The sequence below is a fragment of the Ochotona curzoniae genome, unplaced genomic scaffold, assembly GCF_017591425.1.
Source record: "Ochotona curzoniae isolate NIBS_2020 unplaced genomic scaffold, NIBS_Ocur_1.0 contig_3819, whole genome shotgun sequence".
Lineage (NCBI taxonomy): Eukaryota > Metazoa > Chordata > Mammalia > Lagomorpha > Ochotonidae > Ochotona > Ochotona curzoniae.
The window spans coordinates 57645228-57662290 of record NW_024466004.1 but is presented as its reverse complement, the minus strand read 5'-3'; the positions used below and the strand labels follow the sequence as shown (position 1 = coordinate 57662290).

The window sequence follows — 17063 nt, the reverse complement described above, 5'->3', positions numbered from 1 at the left end:
GGCTGCAACTGGAAGGGGGCAGAATGGGCAGGGCCGAGCAAACCTTAACTCACAAGAAACAACAGAAATCAGGTTGGAGCACAGGCCATGCCAAGTAGGCCCTAGCATCTACTGATCTGTGTAAGCCAGGGACGCTAAGCCACAGCATCTAAGGCAGGGGCCAGGACAGGTGAGGGGCTATGCCAAGCTGAATCAGAGCAACCAGTGGCCTGAGCGTGAACTAAGGCTCGGAATAGGCCCGCTTGGGGAGCTTAGGGAACACCTTAGCTGGGTTGAGTTTCCCACCAAGGAGCGCATGGGCTGGAATGGGTGCTGCATTCTAACCAGGATATAGTTGTGGTCTCCACTGGCACAAGTGTGGACTGGGACTGAAAGCACCAAACCGGCCGACACTCCAGCACCATCTTGTGCTCTGGTGGACCAGGGTAGATGTGAGACAAACTAGGCTAGGCTTCAGCCCTTACTTTACCATGTGTGAGCTGTATGTGGGTATGGACGAGTCATGGCTGGGTTGAAACATCCAACAGTAAGAACCAGATTCAGTTGAAGGCCAGTCAGGAAAAGCCACCATTCCTGCTAGGATAGGAGGTGAATTGAGTAGGGCTGGCTCAAGGACCCACTGGTATGCATGAAATCTGGCACTGGGAGAGGTTCTGATGGAGGAACCTGGACAACTTCTCTGGCAGGACACAGTCCCTGCAGGTAAGTGCAAGAAGCACAATAGGAAACAGCCCAGAACAGGCTATGGAAATTATCCCAGTGGCATACACATGGCATGGGTTGGGGGTAGACCAGGCTGAACCTGCTCACATCACCCGCTGGTGAATCCGAGCACCAGAACTGAGTGTGGGTCGGGCCAGTTTCGGTTGTGACAAATACCAGTATACATTAAGGAATGCCAAGGTGAGATGAGCTGTACCAGATGTGGTTGCAGCACCCAAACAGCACATGTGAAAATCGGGGGGAGCAAAGCCGATAGAGGAATGTGTGTTTCCCTGCTGGACAACTACTTCCATTGGAAAGCGTGAGTCGGGATGGAGGCAGACCAGAAGGCAGGGCTATAATACCTGTGGGCCTCATGTGAGCTAGATAAGGGAAGGGCCAGGATGGGTTGACTGTCCTGACTGGTGCAAGCATAAATTAGAGTGGGTGAGGGTTGGTTGGGCTTAGCTGCAGCATCAGCTGGCAGAGGCTGGCACAGGGAGCTAATTCTGTCAAGTCAAATGCCAGAACCACCTGGACAGTACATAATCTGGGGGTGGGAGTGGCCTAGTAGGAAGATAGTGGGCACCTCCCTTGGGGTTACCACTCTCACTGGACAGCACAAAAACCAGGACAGGGGCAGGGGTGGCTTGACAGAAAGGCACCTGCCAGTAAGTGTGTGGGCTGAATAGTAGGCTGGTTGGGTTGAACTAGGCTTCAATGCCCATTGACAATGTACGAGAGCTAAATGGGATGTGGGACAGACTGGATAAGCCTGCAGCATATACTGGCAAGCATGGGAACCAGGGTAGGGGGCAGGCCTGGTGGGGGTTATGGCGAGTTGCCCCAACTAGGCTGCAGCTCCCATTGGTTTGTGTGAGGATCGAGTATGAAGCGGGTAGGATCAAGCTGGACTACAACACCCATTGGTTCATGAGGAAGACAGGGCTGGAAGCAGAACGGACCCAGCAATCGCAACGTCCAGCCTGTGAATGAGCTGATTGGTGTGGCGGACGGTGTTGGATTCTGTACTAGCAAACTCATGCAAGAATCAGGTCTGGGAACATCTCAGATGAAGTTTCTTTGGAGAGCCCTTCAACTGAACTGCTGATCTCAGAACCCCAACCATGAAGAGACTATGTCAGCCAGTGGACTCTGAATAGGTTTCATTGCGATTGGAACGGCGAGATTGGCAGCAATCCAGCACTGTTGAACTGTCAAAACTGCTTGAGCAGGACCCTTGGAGCGTGCCTCACATTGGGGACCTGGGATGGGTAGGAGGCTGGGTGGGGCTTTTCCCTTTGTTTCTCCTCTGATCCCAGATACAGGGAAAAAATAATATTAGTGTGGAAACAATGGTATTATCCACTTTCCCCCTGTATCCTTTGACCCTCTGTACCCTAATCAACAAAGTAAAATTATTAAAAAAAATAATAATTAAAAAAAAGGATGCAATAAAAAAAGAAGGTAAACTTAAAAATTATTTCAGATCACAAAACTCAAAGAACATAAGATGTTCCAGAGGGAAGGAGGTTAAGTATCATCATGGCTTTCAACTGAGTGAAGCAGGGATTTAATTACAGAGCTGGGATAAAAAGCATCTTTAAAAAAAAAGAGATTTATTTTATTTTTATTTGAAAGACAGGTTTAGATATAGGAGAGAGATCCTCCATCTGCTGGGTCACTCCCCAGATGGCTACAATGCCCTAGGGCAGAGCACAGCTGAGCTGATCCAGAGTCAGGAGCCTCCTCTCGGTCTCCCACAAGGGCACATGGGATGCCGGCAGTGCAGGCAGAGGCTTAGCTTACAATGCCACAGCACCAGCCCCGATAAAAGCATTTTTTGATTTATGAAGATGTTGGCTGGTAACGTTGAGAAACACAGTTGATATTTTAAGGAAGTGGCTTTCAGCGGTATTCAGAAGATAGAATATGTGAAAGTCAGTATCTTAACAATGTATTATAACATCACAGGAATTAAGAAAATTTATAATAGCAAAAATACACTATGCAAAATGCTAACCATAACTGTACATACATGGAAAAAATCCAAAATACTGAAGTAACAATATTGTTGGACTGCTGATTATCTATTTCAGTCCTCAGTGTAGAATTCAAAGATTGTTTTTCATTTGGAGATTGATACTATTTTATTTTAAGGTAAGAAAGATCTATTACTTTTTTCCCTACAAATCAGGAAAAGATCACTAGCATTTGGTTTTTTTGACAGAATACCTTCAAAGGACAACACAATTTAAGTATCATGATTATAAGAAAATGCTGGTGGTGGTCCTTGGATTTTGGCTCTTGTTTCCTTATCTATAAACTAAAGTATTTGAGTGATATGATTGCCAGAGTTCATTCTAGCATTAATACTTATAGCAGCCAGATTTCACACTAACTGGTAGTTTTTGAAAAATTTTTTATTTGTTGAGGAGTCTTTATTACCCAAGCTTGGTGATACAGAGCCTACTGAAAATGGCAAATCACAAGTCCATATGGCAATCCAGTCAATCATAACCCCAAGAGGAACAAATGTTCATCTGTTAAGCTGAAGACCTATGTCCCAGCTTCCCCAGCAATGTAAGTTATCCTAAGAGACATGCAACAGATAACCTGGACACATTTATAAAGTTGCAGACATTCACCTTTCCCTGGCTTCTCTGCCCACATTCCACTACTGCTAGGCCTTGCCTCTCCCAGAACTCCAGAGAGATTAGAAATACAAAGTATCTTAGCAATGCTATCTTCACTGTCCTGCCAAAGCAATGAACAGTGAGGAATACAGACACAAAGCAGCCATGCTCAGGGGATTCCTGTCCTCAGTCTGTCCTTGGGAAGCCTGAGAGAGCAAGCAAGCACTGGGAAGGCCAAGAGTCAAGACTGCCAGAGCGAAGGAGCTACATGATCAAGAGAGCGAGCCACCCCCCATCATGAGCCTTCATAGCGGCGTGTGAGGGGAGTGGTCACACAACAGTGCAATACCGTCTCCCATCTCAGGTTCCAGGTGATGACAGGTGAAAGTCACAGGTGGGTGGGAGGGAACACCAAGGTGGTGGTGGGGAGTGGCTTCCAAGCTCCTGACCCTGAACTAGCTGCCTACCTCACTCCAAGAAGTTGTTTCTTTGAAAACACTGAAAAGATTGAACACGAATAAAGAAAGAAGATAACTGCTAGGTGGGCAGAGCAGGGTGCTGGCATGAGGCAGAGTGAGAGTGAATGCTGCAGAGATCCACTCTGTATCTTGGGAATGTCTGGAATGCCATGTAGGAACCGGATCAGGTCAGCCCAGCATGGGTGAGTAGAGGAGTAATTTGTACTACACATCACTTGCTCCTGGGCGCAAACATGCGCAAACTGAGGAGATACCACCTTCTTCCATCTCCTGCAGTTAAGATGTAACTCCAGTACCACATACACCGGGCAGCCATTTGGTGGCCACATGGAAGTGGGTTCTAGGCTGTCTTCCAGGAGGAAACAGTCCATCAGACTCTCTCTCCTAATAAATTCCTTTGCCTGAACTAAAAGTCTCTCTCAGTGTCAGTCACCTCTAAAGCTAATAACTGTAGTTCCTATGAAAGAATGGTAAAAAAAAGATGACACATGCCTGGGTTGCCTGGGTCCTCTGGGTTCTCCTGCTACCGTCACAGATTTCCCTGGCCTGGGAAACAGTCTGGCTGTGGAGACTTTTGAAAGGTCTTGGGAAATGCATCGTGCAGCTGGGATAGACCAGGGTGATCCGGGTGGGACTATCAGTAACCTTCCCTGTGTGTATGTAATTTTTCTCCCCCTTATCTGTTCAGACTTACAGTTCCCAGAGAGAAATACTCTAGCCTCCCTTCTGAAGGCTACACACCTGACTCATGGCATTCTCGGAATAAAACAGGAGACAGCTAGTCTTTTCGCTTTCTGCTTTTGTCGTGCCTCGGTTTGTTGAGTGAGCCACACTGTTCTGTTTTGACAAGCACCGCCACAAACCACCATAAATTCAAACACCTGTGGACACGTGCTTCTCTTTCTGGACTTCACCACATTCCATTGATTTTCATAAACTTTTTTTAAAAGATGTGTTTATTCATTGAAAAGCAGAGGTGATACAGAGAGAGGGAGAGAGGGACAAAGAAAAAAAGATCTTCCATCTGCTGGTTCAAGCAGCTGCAAAAGATGCAGCACAGGCTAAAGCCAGGAGCCTGGAATTCCATCTGGATCTCCTCTATGAGTAACAGGGCCGTCATTCTTTGCTGCTTTCCCAGGCCACTGGCAAGGAGCCGCATTAGAAGTGGAGCAGCTGAGACTATGAGGAGTGACTCGAACATTGATCCTAAAGGCCTGCACCATTTTGGACTCCTAGTAACTACTAGTTCTTGTGTCTGTCTGTCTGTCTGTCTCTCTTCTTCCTTCTTAAAAGTACCATTACTTCAAGGTCTCTGGAATTCTTACCAAAAATTTTATGGATTTTAGGTGAGGCTAAAGAATCTAACAACTACGTTTATTTCTTAGCAAATTCAACCGAGTGAAATCATGGTCATCAGATTAAAACAGTATCTTCAACTTTGTTCAACTTAGTTCTATCCACAATATGAGAAAACTTAAGAAACAATTAAGTAGATCACTTAGAAAAAGCCTGGTTGGAGACAGAAATGGCATTTTATAAAATAAATTAAGAAATTTAATTTTCAAAAGCAGCAAGGTCAGAGACATGACTATACCCTGCAAATTCTACATGGCCTTTAGACTGGTCCTCCAGCTATAGGCAGCTGGTCCAGGGCGATCTGATCTGGGGCTGCTGTGGTGGTACAGCAAGTCTAAAGCCAATGCCTGAGATGATGGCAGCCCATATCGGAGCACCAGTTCCAGTTTCCAGCTGCTCTGCTTTCAACCCAGCTCCCTACCAATATGCCTGGCAGAGTAGAGCATGATGGTTCAGCCTCTGCCACGTATGGGCAATGGGGATGGCTGGGGCCTGGTCCAGCCTGGTAGATGTGGTCTTTTGGCAAGTGAACCAGCAGATGAAGATGTCTGTCACTCTGCCTTTGAAATAATCAGTAAATACAAATCTGAAAAATAAAGTGAATTTGGACACCCATCTCCAACTGCATTACTTCTGGAATATGATCTGACTAGGCTGCCTCACTATAAAGTAGAAGATTAGAGTACTCACTTCACAGGCTGTAGTGAAGGCTAAAGGAGAGAGGGCATTCAAATGCCTTAGCACATACCCGATCCACAGTAGGAAATGTTAGCTTTATTTCTTTAGTCTCTATCTCCATGCATTTCCATTACATGAATGCTTACCATATTAATAAACCTTCCTAAAACTTCAGCTTTGCTTATGCCATTCTTGCATTAAAGAACCTTAGAAATCTACTTATCTATTAAAGTAAGACCTCTAAGGCCCCACACAACATCACATAAAGCAGAGGTACTGGCCTCACCTAGGTGTTCTCTACTGAAGACGGCCAAGGTACTCCTTTTCTTTAGCTCTTTCCTGATTAGGTTCCAACTCTTCACTTTTGCTTGAAATCTTTCCTCATAAAAGCCTACTTAGCCACTTTAACGCCAATGACATTAATGCAAGTAACAATAAGGACTACCATTGTTAAATGCCAATTCTGTGACACCTGTAATCATATATCACCTCATTTATCCTTGTAACTCAATAAAAATGTCCTTCTTTTTACCTATGAGAAAACAAAGACCATCCAAAATCATACAAGTGCTAACTAGCTTGTCTATTTAATGCCACAACTCTTCTTTGGAACCTGAACTGCACCATCTATTTTTTTCTCTAAAATATTTCCATCTGCTGGTTCATTCTCCAAATGGCTGCAATGGCTGAAACTGAGCTGATTCAAAGCCAGGAGCCAGGAGCCTCTTCCTGGTCTCCCACATGGGTGCACAATCCCAAGGACTTGGGCCATCTTCCACTGCTTTCCAAGGCCACAGCAGGTAGCTGGATGGGAAGCAGAGCAGCTGGAACATGAATAGGTGCCTATACAGGATCTCAGTGCTTGCAAGTGGAAAATTAGCCTTTTGAACCACAGCGCCAGGTCCAGTATCATCTGTTTCAAAGAACACTTCTTTCATGGAACTAATTTCCCCCCTCCCTCCCTCCCTTCTGGCTTTGGATTGGCACAGTTCTGGAAACTGCAGCTACTTGGGGAGTGAATTAGTAGACAGAAGATCTTCCTCTCTGTCTCTCCTCCTCTCTGTATATCTGACTTTTCAATAAAAATAAATCTTAAAAAAAAGCCATCTGTTTTTTCAAAACACACGGCACATCTTTTTTGGTGAGCATCAGCTCGAGGAGACCAATTCTATCTATATTTGGAAAAATGTAGGAACCTAAATCTAACCTTACAAAGTTCCTTCAGCTATCCTTTTACACTCTGCAAAGTGATAGATCTCTTTGTCATAAAGCATCAAGCCATCATCCATAATGCCACATACACGGCGCATGGTAATCAGGAGGAAGTAAGATTCTGCTTCCCTGGTAAGTCACTCTTGCTTGAATTGTTAATGAGAAGTCTGGTTCTTAACGTCAACTAATTTACATATTCAAAGTGAGGCTCTCTAATATAGGAAAAAAAGAACAGAACGCTGAAAGACTGATAACCTCATAAAGAGAAAGAGAGGTCCATTGCCTTATTAACAGAATAAAAACTGAACCGATCTTTTAATTGTTTCTGGAAAGTTTCCAAAACTGAAATTATACATCAATGAATGAGTTACGTGCAGAATTCAAACATGTCAGAAAAGCAGACTTTGCAGAAAAGAAGCTAGCATCAGAATATCATAGGCCACACTATCTCCACATTTCTCATTTTCTGAATTCAACGACTCTATTTTCCCGAAATACATTTCATTTAAAAAGTCATGAGGCATTTATATATGTAATATATAACTTGTCTTCAATGGGCTGGCTAAACCAGTGCCAAGCGATATGAAAGAGCCCACAGTTGCACAAGCTGGAAGGATTTAAGATACAACAGAATAAAATTTAGACCGGGCTGAGTCTCAGTGCATCAGCAAGAGCTCTCTGCTCACTGAACACCCGGAGCAGTGGAGCAGTGTGGGAAGGCGAGCTCTGCACCCTCGGCATGCACGCACTTCAGCAGTCCTAGGTTCTGAGTGACATGGGAACCAGGCAGGCCAAATGGGGGAGTGCGAGGGCCAGGGTGCAGCACAAAACGGGCAATGACTGCTGACAAATGACAGAAAAGAATCATTTTCCACCAAGACACAGAAGAAAAGACTCTTCACTCCACTCCATTTCTTAAAGATTCTCCTACAGAAGCATTATGTGCTCTATAAATGATTGCATTCTGCACTTCTGTTTTCATCAAACATTCTTTTCCATCCTAAAAGGGAAACTATCTAGAAATGTGCTGTTTTCTAAAATGGACAATATCTACCATTTCTAAATAATCTATGCCATCTTCATTTTTAAAGACTCCTGCATCACCATGTACCTTTCGGAGAAAACCCAACACTTTGTTTTACTTCACATGGGCATCAAACACAGTTCCTACTTTGCAGCAGTGTTCCTGTTACATTTCAGAAGCATTTGCTTCATAATGCACTATACACAGTGACGTCAATAACACAGTGATGGCAATAAAACAAACCTTTTCCCTTTATGGCTACTCAGTAACATTGTGTCAATGCTGAGAGAAAGATGTCAGCTCAGTCCACCTCCAACAGCCAGGTGTCTTCAGCTTTCCTTTCCCAAAATGTTAACAGATCACTGTATGTTGACAGGCAGCTAGTGTATGTTTTTTTTTTTTAATCAAGATTATTCTCACAAAGTATTATTCAAACTTTTATAGGATAAATGGATATATTTTCTAAAAGTCTAAATGGAATTCATTTGAGAGAAAACATTTAAGACATTCACCAGCTATTCACTTACCAATGTATGTAATTTGAATCAACAGGGAAAGGCAAACTTTTAAACCTGCTTACCTCAGGAGCAAACATGGTCTCATACGTGGGGTTATACTGAACTTCTTTCACAGCAGGGTCAAGGTGAACTCCAGTCTCCAAATCTTCCTAAAAGGAAACCAAATGGTATTAAGGATCTGCTGTGGATTATTTTATTTACGACGTCACAGTAAAGTGTCACAAGCCATTTTAACCTTGTTTGTGATTATTATATTAATATGTGATTACTAATTCCCACAATGATTAAGCTATATAAATCTAGTGCACACTTTTTCTTTCTAAATGCTATCAATTTTTTTTATAATACTGGCTCAACTAATTAAAAATTACTATATATAATGTCAGGATTCCTAGCATGAGAAAAATAGAACATTAAAAGACACAGAGAGGGCCGGGTGCAGTAGTATAGCAGCTAAAGTCCTTGCCTTGCACGTGCCGGTATACCATACGGGTGCCGGTCCATGTCCTGGCGGGCCCGCTTCCCATTCAGCTCCCTGTTTGTGACCTGGGAAAGCAGTGGAGGATGGCCCAAAGCCTTGGGTCCCTGTGTGGGAGACCTGAAGGAGGTTCCTGGCTCCTGGTTTTGGATCGGTTCAGTTCCAACCGCTGTGGTCAGTTGGGGAGTGAATCAGCAGAGGGAAAATCTTCCTCTTTGTCTCTCCTCCTCTGTATATCTGACTTTCCAATAAAAATAAATAAATCTTTAAAAAAAAGAGAGAGACAGAGATTCCAACTCATCTCGCTTTAAAAAATTTTTTTGAAAATTATTTATTTGAGAGGCAGAGAGAGAGAAAGACAGAGCTCTCATCCATTCCTTAAACACGGTTCCATCCCCCAAAAATCAGGACTGGACCATATCAAAGTCAAGAACTCACTCTGGTTCTACCACATGGTGGCAAGACTCCTTCCACCTGGTGCCTCTGTGATATGTTAGTGGCAAGCTGGCATGAGGAGCTGGAGCTCAGAGTGGAAGCCAAGTACTCAGATATGGGACATTGGAGTCGTCCTTGCTGGCCTAACGTCTGCCACCAAACCTTCTAATCTTTTGATTAACTCAGGAGACCTGATCCCCCAATTCTAAATTCAGAAGAGGTGTCCCTTTTTTATAGTTTTTAGTAGCAAAACTTACTAGATACGTAAACAGAAGATCTTCAGTTGGATACTACAGAGACAGGAAAAAGTGGCAGGGTCTGAGTCTTCCGAATGAAAGTTTCATATTATCTATCAACCTTCTGCAATTCATTCCCTAGTTTGATGACCAGAAAAATTTCATCTCCATATAAAATCACTGGCTGGCTGCCTATCCAACCATTTACAAATAAGACAATTTCCAAACTGGCCTCCCTTGCCTGGGCCTTCCCCTGAGCCAAGAAAAAGAACAGCAGGCAGAGTTTTTACTGCAAGCAACAGAAATTCTCAAGGCCTAGTCAAACACTATTGGATCCTTCAGAGTTGGTCTTAGGATAGTCAATCAGCTCTGAGAAGCAGGCAGGAAACAGAGGTGAGTGTACAGATGAACCTCCTAGTCAAGATCAATCATAACCCAGAAGCAGTTCAGGGAGGATAATCATTTACTGATCACCACCACTAGAATGCCACAGCCACCAACAGGTACTACTGGTCAAACTTGCAGCCTGACAAACTTGACAATGCTGCTGAAAAATCCTCTTTTCTTGCTCCTTTGTGGATTAGCTCCAGATGGCAAGGCTCAGTGGATGCGTCTGACCACAAAGGATCATTGCAACCTCTGCTAAAAGAGCTGGGAGGAGAATCTGATGTTCAGGCCTCTGAGGGTAGGTGGAGAGCAGCGGTGTTCTTTACAAAGATTCTTCAAAGACAGTTCTAACTCTGGGCCACCTACTAGATGATAAATATACCTCACTGTAGAAGGTGCAGAAGAATCTTCACTGAGGTTGCATCTTGCTTAGGACCCAAAAGCAAACCCTGGACCATGAAGTTGAAAGACTACATAATATTCAAATGCTAATGCCAGAATATGCTTCAAACAGCCACAGACTTAGTCACATTAACTCCTTCCCAATGGATTTCCTACAGTACTGTTGCCAGAACCATTTTATAAAATGGGTTATCAGGTCTTTCAAATTATGGGTACTTAAAATTTTCTAAATTTGAATCATTTTGAACAAAATATAATGCCTCATCAACTTGTAAACATAAAGTATAACTTAAAAATTATTACCACTGATATCAGCAATAATGATGACTAGTAAATATTACAAATAAGTTCCAGTTTCTAGGACTTACTAAAATCGCACAACCAACTAAATAACTTTCAAAAACGTGAAGGGTTGCTAATTTTACATCTGATTAGGAAAACTTGGACAAATCGGACATAGAAAGGAGTTCAGTATCAATCAAGCATGTCAGGCTTAACAAGGATTTTTACCCAATTATTTTCAAAAATTAAAGTGCAGTAAGTGGTATCCTAGGGGGTCAAGGAAGTGTGCATAGTTTATATTTTCGAAATAGTTTGAGAACAAAACCTAATACTATTTACTTGTTCAGTCCCTTTAACATTTCTTCCTGTGTACAAATTAGAAAATTGTAGCACAGATCACAAATATTAATCATTATTATGTGGAAATTTTAACCAATTTATGCCTTGTTTCTTTTTCTATTTCCAGAAAGTGGAGCAGATTACCAGCATTTCTAAAATCTTTCTATTTTAAAGATTTATCTATTTATTGGAAAGGCAGTTTTCCAGAGAGAGGAAGACACAGAGAATCTTCCATCTGCTGGTTCATTTCCCAAGTGGTGGCAACAGACAGCCAGAGCTGAACTGATGAGAAACCAGGAGCCAGGAACTCCCTTAGGGTTTCCTATGTGGGTGCAGGGTCCCCTCTGCTTCTTTCCCAGGTCACAAGCAGGGAGCTGGACTAGAAGTGCAGCAGCAGGTACATGAACTGGCATCTACATGGGATGCCAGCTAGTGACCATAGGTGGAGAATTAGCCTGTTGAACCACTGTGCCAGGCCCCAAATAGTCACTTTCAAAGTTAAAACAGCTACACTGACAGCTGATTTGTTATTGGTAACACTGAACATCTCAAGACAGTAGAATATTTGAAACATGCTGAGACAAAATTAGCTAAACAAATTATGTCCAGTGAAAACAGCCTTCAAAAAAGAAGACTTAAAAAAATTTTTTTAAACAAACTAAAACTGAAATCATTTGTTACCAATCATCACTACAGGACAGTCTTCAGGATGTCCTATGAGTGGAAAGAAAGTGATTTCTTGCTCATGAGATGCAACAACCACCATCTCAATGACCATCACCTTGCAGAGGGTGTTTGTGTGTGTGCGCGCACGCGTGTGCACGCACATGTGTGTAGGTGAGCCCATGTGTGCATATATATGTACAGCAGACATCTGTAGCTGAAGTATAGGTAAGGGAAACAGGAATAGATTAGAGGTACTAAGATTCTTAACACTGTTCAGCAGCAGCAAAGGCAGTAATTCAAGCTTGCTGTAATTTCTAGGGGTAACTGTCTAAAGAACAGAAACTGTGCAATTTACAAATGAGTGCTGGGAAAGAATGGAATAAATGTATACTGCCTTCCTTCTTTTCTGTTAGTGTATGTAAGACTATACTATAAAAGGATTTATTGCTCTGGCTGCATCTCACATATTCTAATATATATTATTGCTCATTTCAAAATATTTTATGTTAACCTTCCATTTTATGGCCCATGGGTTACTTACAAGTGCAATTTCAGGGCCAGTACTCTGGCATAAAGTGTAAGGTTGTTGCTGCAGTGCTAGCATCCCTTATGGGTTCTGGTTCAAGTCCTGGCTGCGCCACTTCAGACCCAGTTCCCTGCTATTGTGCCTAAGAAAGCAGTAGCAGGTTAACATGGGTGCAGGGTCCCAAGGCATTCAGCCATCCTCTACTGCTTTCCCGTTCCACTTCAGATCCAGCTCCCTGCCAAAGCACCCTGAGAAAGCAACAGAGGATGGCCCAAATGCATGGGCCTTCCCCACCAATGTGGAAGCTCTGGAGGAAGCTCTTGACTTCAGCCTGGCACAGCTCTGACTGTTAGGACATTTTGGGGAATGAACCAGCAGATGGAATATTTCTCTCTCTGCCTCTCCATCTCTGTTAACTTTGCCTTTCAAATAATAATAACAACAAAATGATGAGTAGATACTACCCTGTTTCCAAACTAACCTCTAATCCAATAAAAACTCAAAACAAAATTCCACCTGGTATTAGAGGTTAATTACAACTTAATTCTAAATTGTATATACAAGGCCAAGAACAGCTACTGCATTCTTGAACAATAAAGAAAAGGGAGGACTTACTGCACTATCAAACATCAAGCCAAACCCTTAGCAATGACCATTCCATGACAAAAATTAACTTCTTGTGGATTAATGATCCAGTGTAAGAAAGAAAGATATAATGCTTTCAAAATGCAGGGAGAACGTTGTCATGATTTTGGGTTAAGAATTTCTCAAAGAAAAATCACAATCTAAAAAGGACTAATTTTTAAAAAACTAGGCCAAATCAACAACTGCTTATAAAAGTGTCTTGAAAAGAGCACAAGCGACTATAAACTGAAAGACTTTCACAACACACACATTAACAAAGGGACAGGTTGTAGAATATGTATAAGATCTCCTATAAATCAAAAAGAAAAATATAAGCCAGCAGCCACCCTAAAAAAATAATCACCAACAATAAATACAAAAAGCATACTCAATGTGCATCAGTGCTTAGTGACAAATGGCTTTAAAACTTGCTATTAGTCATAATACAAATAGTCAACACGTGTAATATTTGCATAAATTCATTTGCATGCTTCACATCTCCTCATCTGATCATTTCTCAATTCTCCAGTTAATTGCAATAATTATGCTTACCATGTGTAAGCTTTTTTTCTTCTTCATAGAAGCAAAAGTTGGTTTATAAACCAGCAATAAGCAATGGCTTTTATTTTACCACAGATCCCAGAGTGCTGAGAGGGCCAGCCCCAGCTCTGCTGCTAATACAGCATGCACTCCAAATCCTTCCTCTGGGTTTCCTTACTTAGCAGTCACTGAAAGGAGACAGTGACAGGGGTCCCCATTCCCCTCGAAAACTCACTCTCAGTGTGTACTTTCACAAGTCTTTCCTTTTCACTCACTCTTACATTCCATTTTCTTACCAGATAGTCCCCGAGTTTGCGCCCAAGGTGTTGGAGACATTAACAAGTAGACATAACAATCTCTGGGTGGCTGGGTCTCTCCATCCAGGAGAAAGCAGAAATTTAACAGGTCACAGCAATAACATGCCACAATGCAGTTGAGGCATGAAACGGGTGCTAGGAGAGGCAGGGAAGGAAACATGTGTACCAAGACCAAGAGGGACAGGAGGCAGGGAAGGCAAGGGATTTCCAAGCAGAGAGACTGGAGTGGGCAGAACTGAGGTCAACACAGGGCGCTCTGTGAAGAGCTCAGCCTGGGAGGATGGCAGACTTTACATGCCACAGGAGACACCGGGCAGAGAAGTGACAGGGTGAAACCGGAATACAGGTGCACTGTGGAGGGAAGACTGGGGTATGGAACAGGGAGATGAGACCGAGGGAGGCCAGCCAGCAGCTAGACGGCTGTATCCACCTTGAGAAACGATGGGCATCTGAACTGAAGAGTAGTAGAGTGGGAAAGCGACTGGAGTTGCAAAACACAAGCACCCAGTATTCTCAAGCAGAGGCAAACAGGAAAAAAAAAAAAGGACAAATTCCTTGGAGAAATAAGGAAAATATGAAGGAAAAAGCGAGTGATAATGAGACTGGCAAGACAGAGAAAGGAACTGACTTGAGAGAAACTCAGACAGAAGCAATGTCAGGTGCAGCTGCATGACGAGCTAGCTACAGGGGCTGACAGGGAGACAAAAGGATGGATGACCTGTTGACCGGGACTAACAGGTGGACTGCAGAGAGAGATGGAATTTTTCAGCACAACCAAATGGGTGTCTGAGAGGCATATGAGAAAAGCTGGCTTTTTGTTTGTTTTCAAAAACTGATTTATTTGCTCGAAAGGCAGAGTTACAGAGAAGAGTGGTAGGGATGGAGATCTTTTATCTGCTGCTTCATTACCCAAGTGGCCACAACAGAGCCAGGAGCTTCTTCTGGGTCTCCCATGTGGGTGTAGCACTTGGGCAGTGCAGCTACATACCCAGATGCCATTTGCAGATAGCTGGACTGGAAGTAGAACAGCTACGACTGAACTGCTTACCCTGATGGGATGCCAAAACTGCAGGCGATGGCTTCACCCACAAAGCTGCAACACTAGCCCCTCCCCCCCCCACACACACTTCTAAGGGGAGCTATTGATTACACCCTTAAACTAGCCATGAGTTTAGACACAGAAATAATGACAGCTAACATTCAGTGTTTGGCGTATGCCTGACACTGCATAAAGCTCTCTATGTGCTTTATGATAAGCCTCAGAACTGTGAGATGGGTACTAGTGGCCTTCACCAACACACAATCAGCACACAGCACCTGCGGAACTTCTCCATGACCACCATGGGCCTATGTGCTGGAGGCAGGATGGGCTCCCAGGAGCCTTCCCTCTTGTGCAGCCTACTTCCACTGTTCATCTGTGAGCTCAAGCACAGACACAGGCCAAAGATAGGAGAGAGGATATAGGGCAGAGTTCTGGGGACCCCAATACTGAGAAGGCTGAGGATGGGGGTCAGTGGAAAAGAAACTTGAGTATCACCTGAGGGATCCAAGGCCCGGCGCATCACTCAGGAGGGGTGATGGTTAGACTGTGCTGGGATGAGCCAAAAGGTGGAAGAACAGCTGCCAAAGGCTGAGCTGTGACAGGAATAAACATCAGGGAGGTCGTGAACAGGCTTGAGGTGTAAAGAATGTGCTAGAAAAGATGGGAGGATTCTAAACCATCACTCACAGCAGATGTCAATGAATAGAAAATAAAATGAAACGGACTACTAAAAACCTGAAAAAGACTCTCTGAACACTTGACTGAGACATCTTAGAAAGGCTACTTTGTCCACTGCCCTCCTTGCTCTCTACAGCTGAAGCTTCTGGTGGTCCACACATGCTGGACGCTGCCGCCTCGGTTTTGCCAGCAGCTCTCAGCTGTCATGGCACCTGGCCTCCAGCTCTGTCAAGCCAGAGAGGGCGCTCCCTGACAACCTGGCGGGAATCACACACCTTCCTCACTCTGCCACCCAACTCCGTTTTCCTTCTTTGCAGGGCTTACTCCATTCTGAGCCCACTCCATCACTTACGCTTCGCTGACGAGCTATGCTGGTGCCTGCAGCCCTCTTCTGCACCGTTCCTGGAAAGTAACATTTCCTCCACACATACTGGGCCAAGCAACTCTAAAACCCCATGATTGCCTTTCCCACATTCCTCCCAGGGTATCGTACTTGCTCCTCCTGACATCCAAGGCCGTTTTCCCATCTTAACACATCATCAACAATAGCTAACACTAACTGAACTACACCAGAGACTACTTAACTACTGTATAAACCAAGCTGTCCTTTTACTCAAGCTTCACAATAACCCTCTCAAAGAGACTGGCGCTTTGAAAACCATCTCCTGGGGGCTCACAGAGGAGGCTGGCCAACTTGCCCAGTTCATCCAAGTGCAGGCACAGGGATTAGAACCTGGTTCTTACATCAGGACAAAGCCAGCCAGGTCACTGCGCACTCGGTACTCTGAAGTTGTTCAACTTCTGCCATAGTTTACTCCTGTCCTGAGATTACACCTGCTGCAGCCCGGCCTCGTCCCGACTCACCGCTCTGCCCACCTGCTTTCTGGTGGTAAGCAAGCAGGAGACCGTGGGGGGCGGAGTAGGGGACCCCCAGCGTCCACCTCTCGGCTCCTCCGGGGAAAGGCGCACGGGGACGGAGAAGGGACCTAAACGTCAGCAACTTCTCTCTGGAAACCGAGCAAGAGGCCTAAACGCGACCGAACTATTCCCGCACCGCATCAGTAAAGTGGCCAAAGCGCATACCTTCACTGCCACCTCCGGAGCCGAGTCCACCGCCACGGCCAGAGACGGCTTGGCCGACGGCGATTTGGTCAAATGCATGAGAGAGTCGGCGGCTGGCAGCGGACATCGACCGCCTTCACTGTCCGAGTCGGATTCGGACCCCGAACCCGAACCGTAGGAAGCGGCCAGAGCCGCAATCGCAGCCGACATGACGGCAACTCAGCCTCTGCGGACACCAGGCCGGGGCGGAAGGGGAAGCGGCGCCCAAGTCCTGGCAGAGCGCCACAAAAACACACTCTTTACCTCCTTAGCACAGGAATTCCTTGGCACATTTTGAAACAATAATATAATTATGACTATTAGGATAGTGTATATCGAACTGAGAATTTGGAAACATCCAGTTACGGATACAAAGAATTTTTAACCGCTACTCACTTCCAGGAC

General features: G+C 44.3%; 1 protein-coding gene across 1 annotated transcript in view; it reads right to left on the bottom strand.

The window, feature by feature from the left end:
• The window catches only part of CDC40 (cell division cycle 40), a 53986-nt gene extending 37131 nt beyond the window's left edge, over positions 1–16855 (bottom strand). The window contains exons 1-2 of the mRNA XM_040983882.1: positions 16641–16855; positions 8668–8754 (exon numbers count right to left, since the gene is read on the bottom strand). Of these exons, the coding sequence (XP_040839816.1) occupies positions 8668–8754; positions 16641–16829 (276 nt within the window). The 5' untranslated portion in view covers positions 16830–16855. The remainder of the gene's footprint in view (positions 1–8667; positions 8755–16640) is intronic.
• Between the last annotated feature and the right edge of the window lie 208 nt (positions 16856–17063).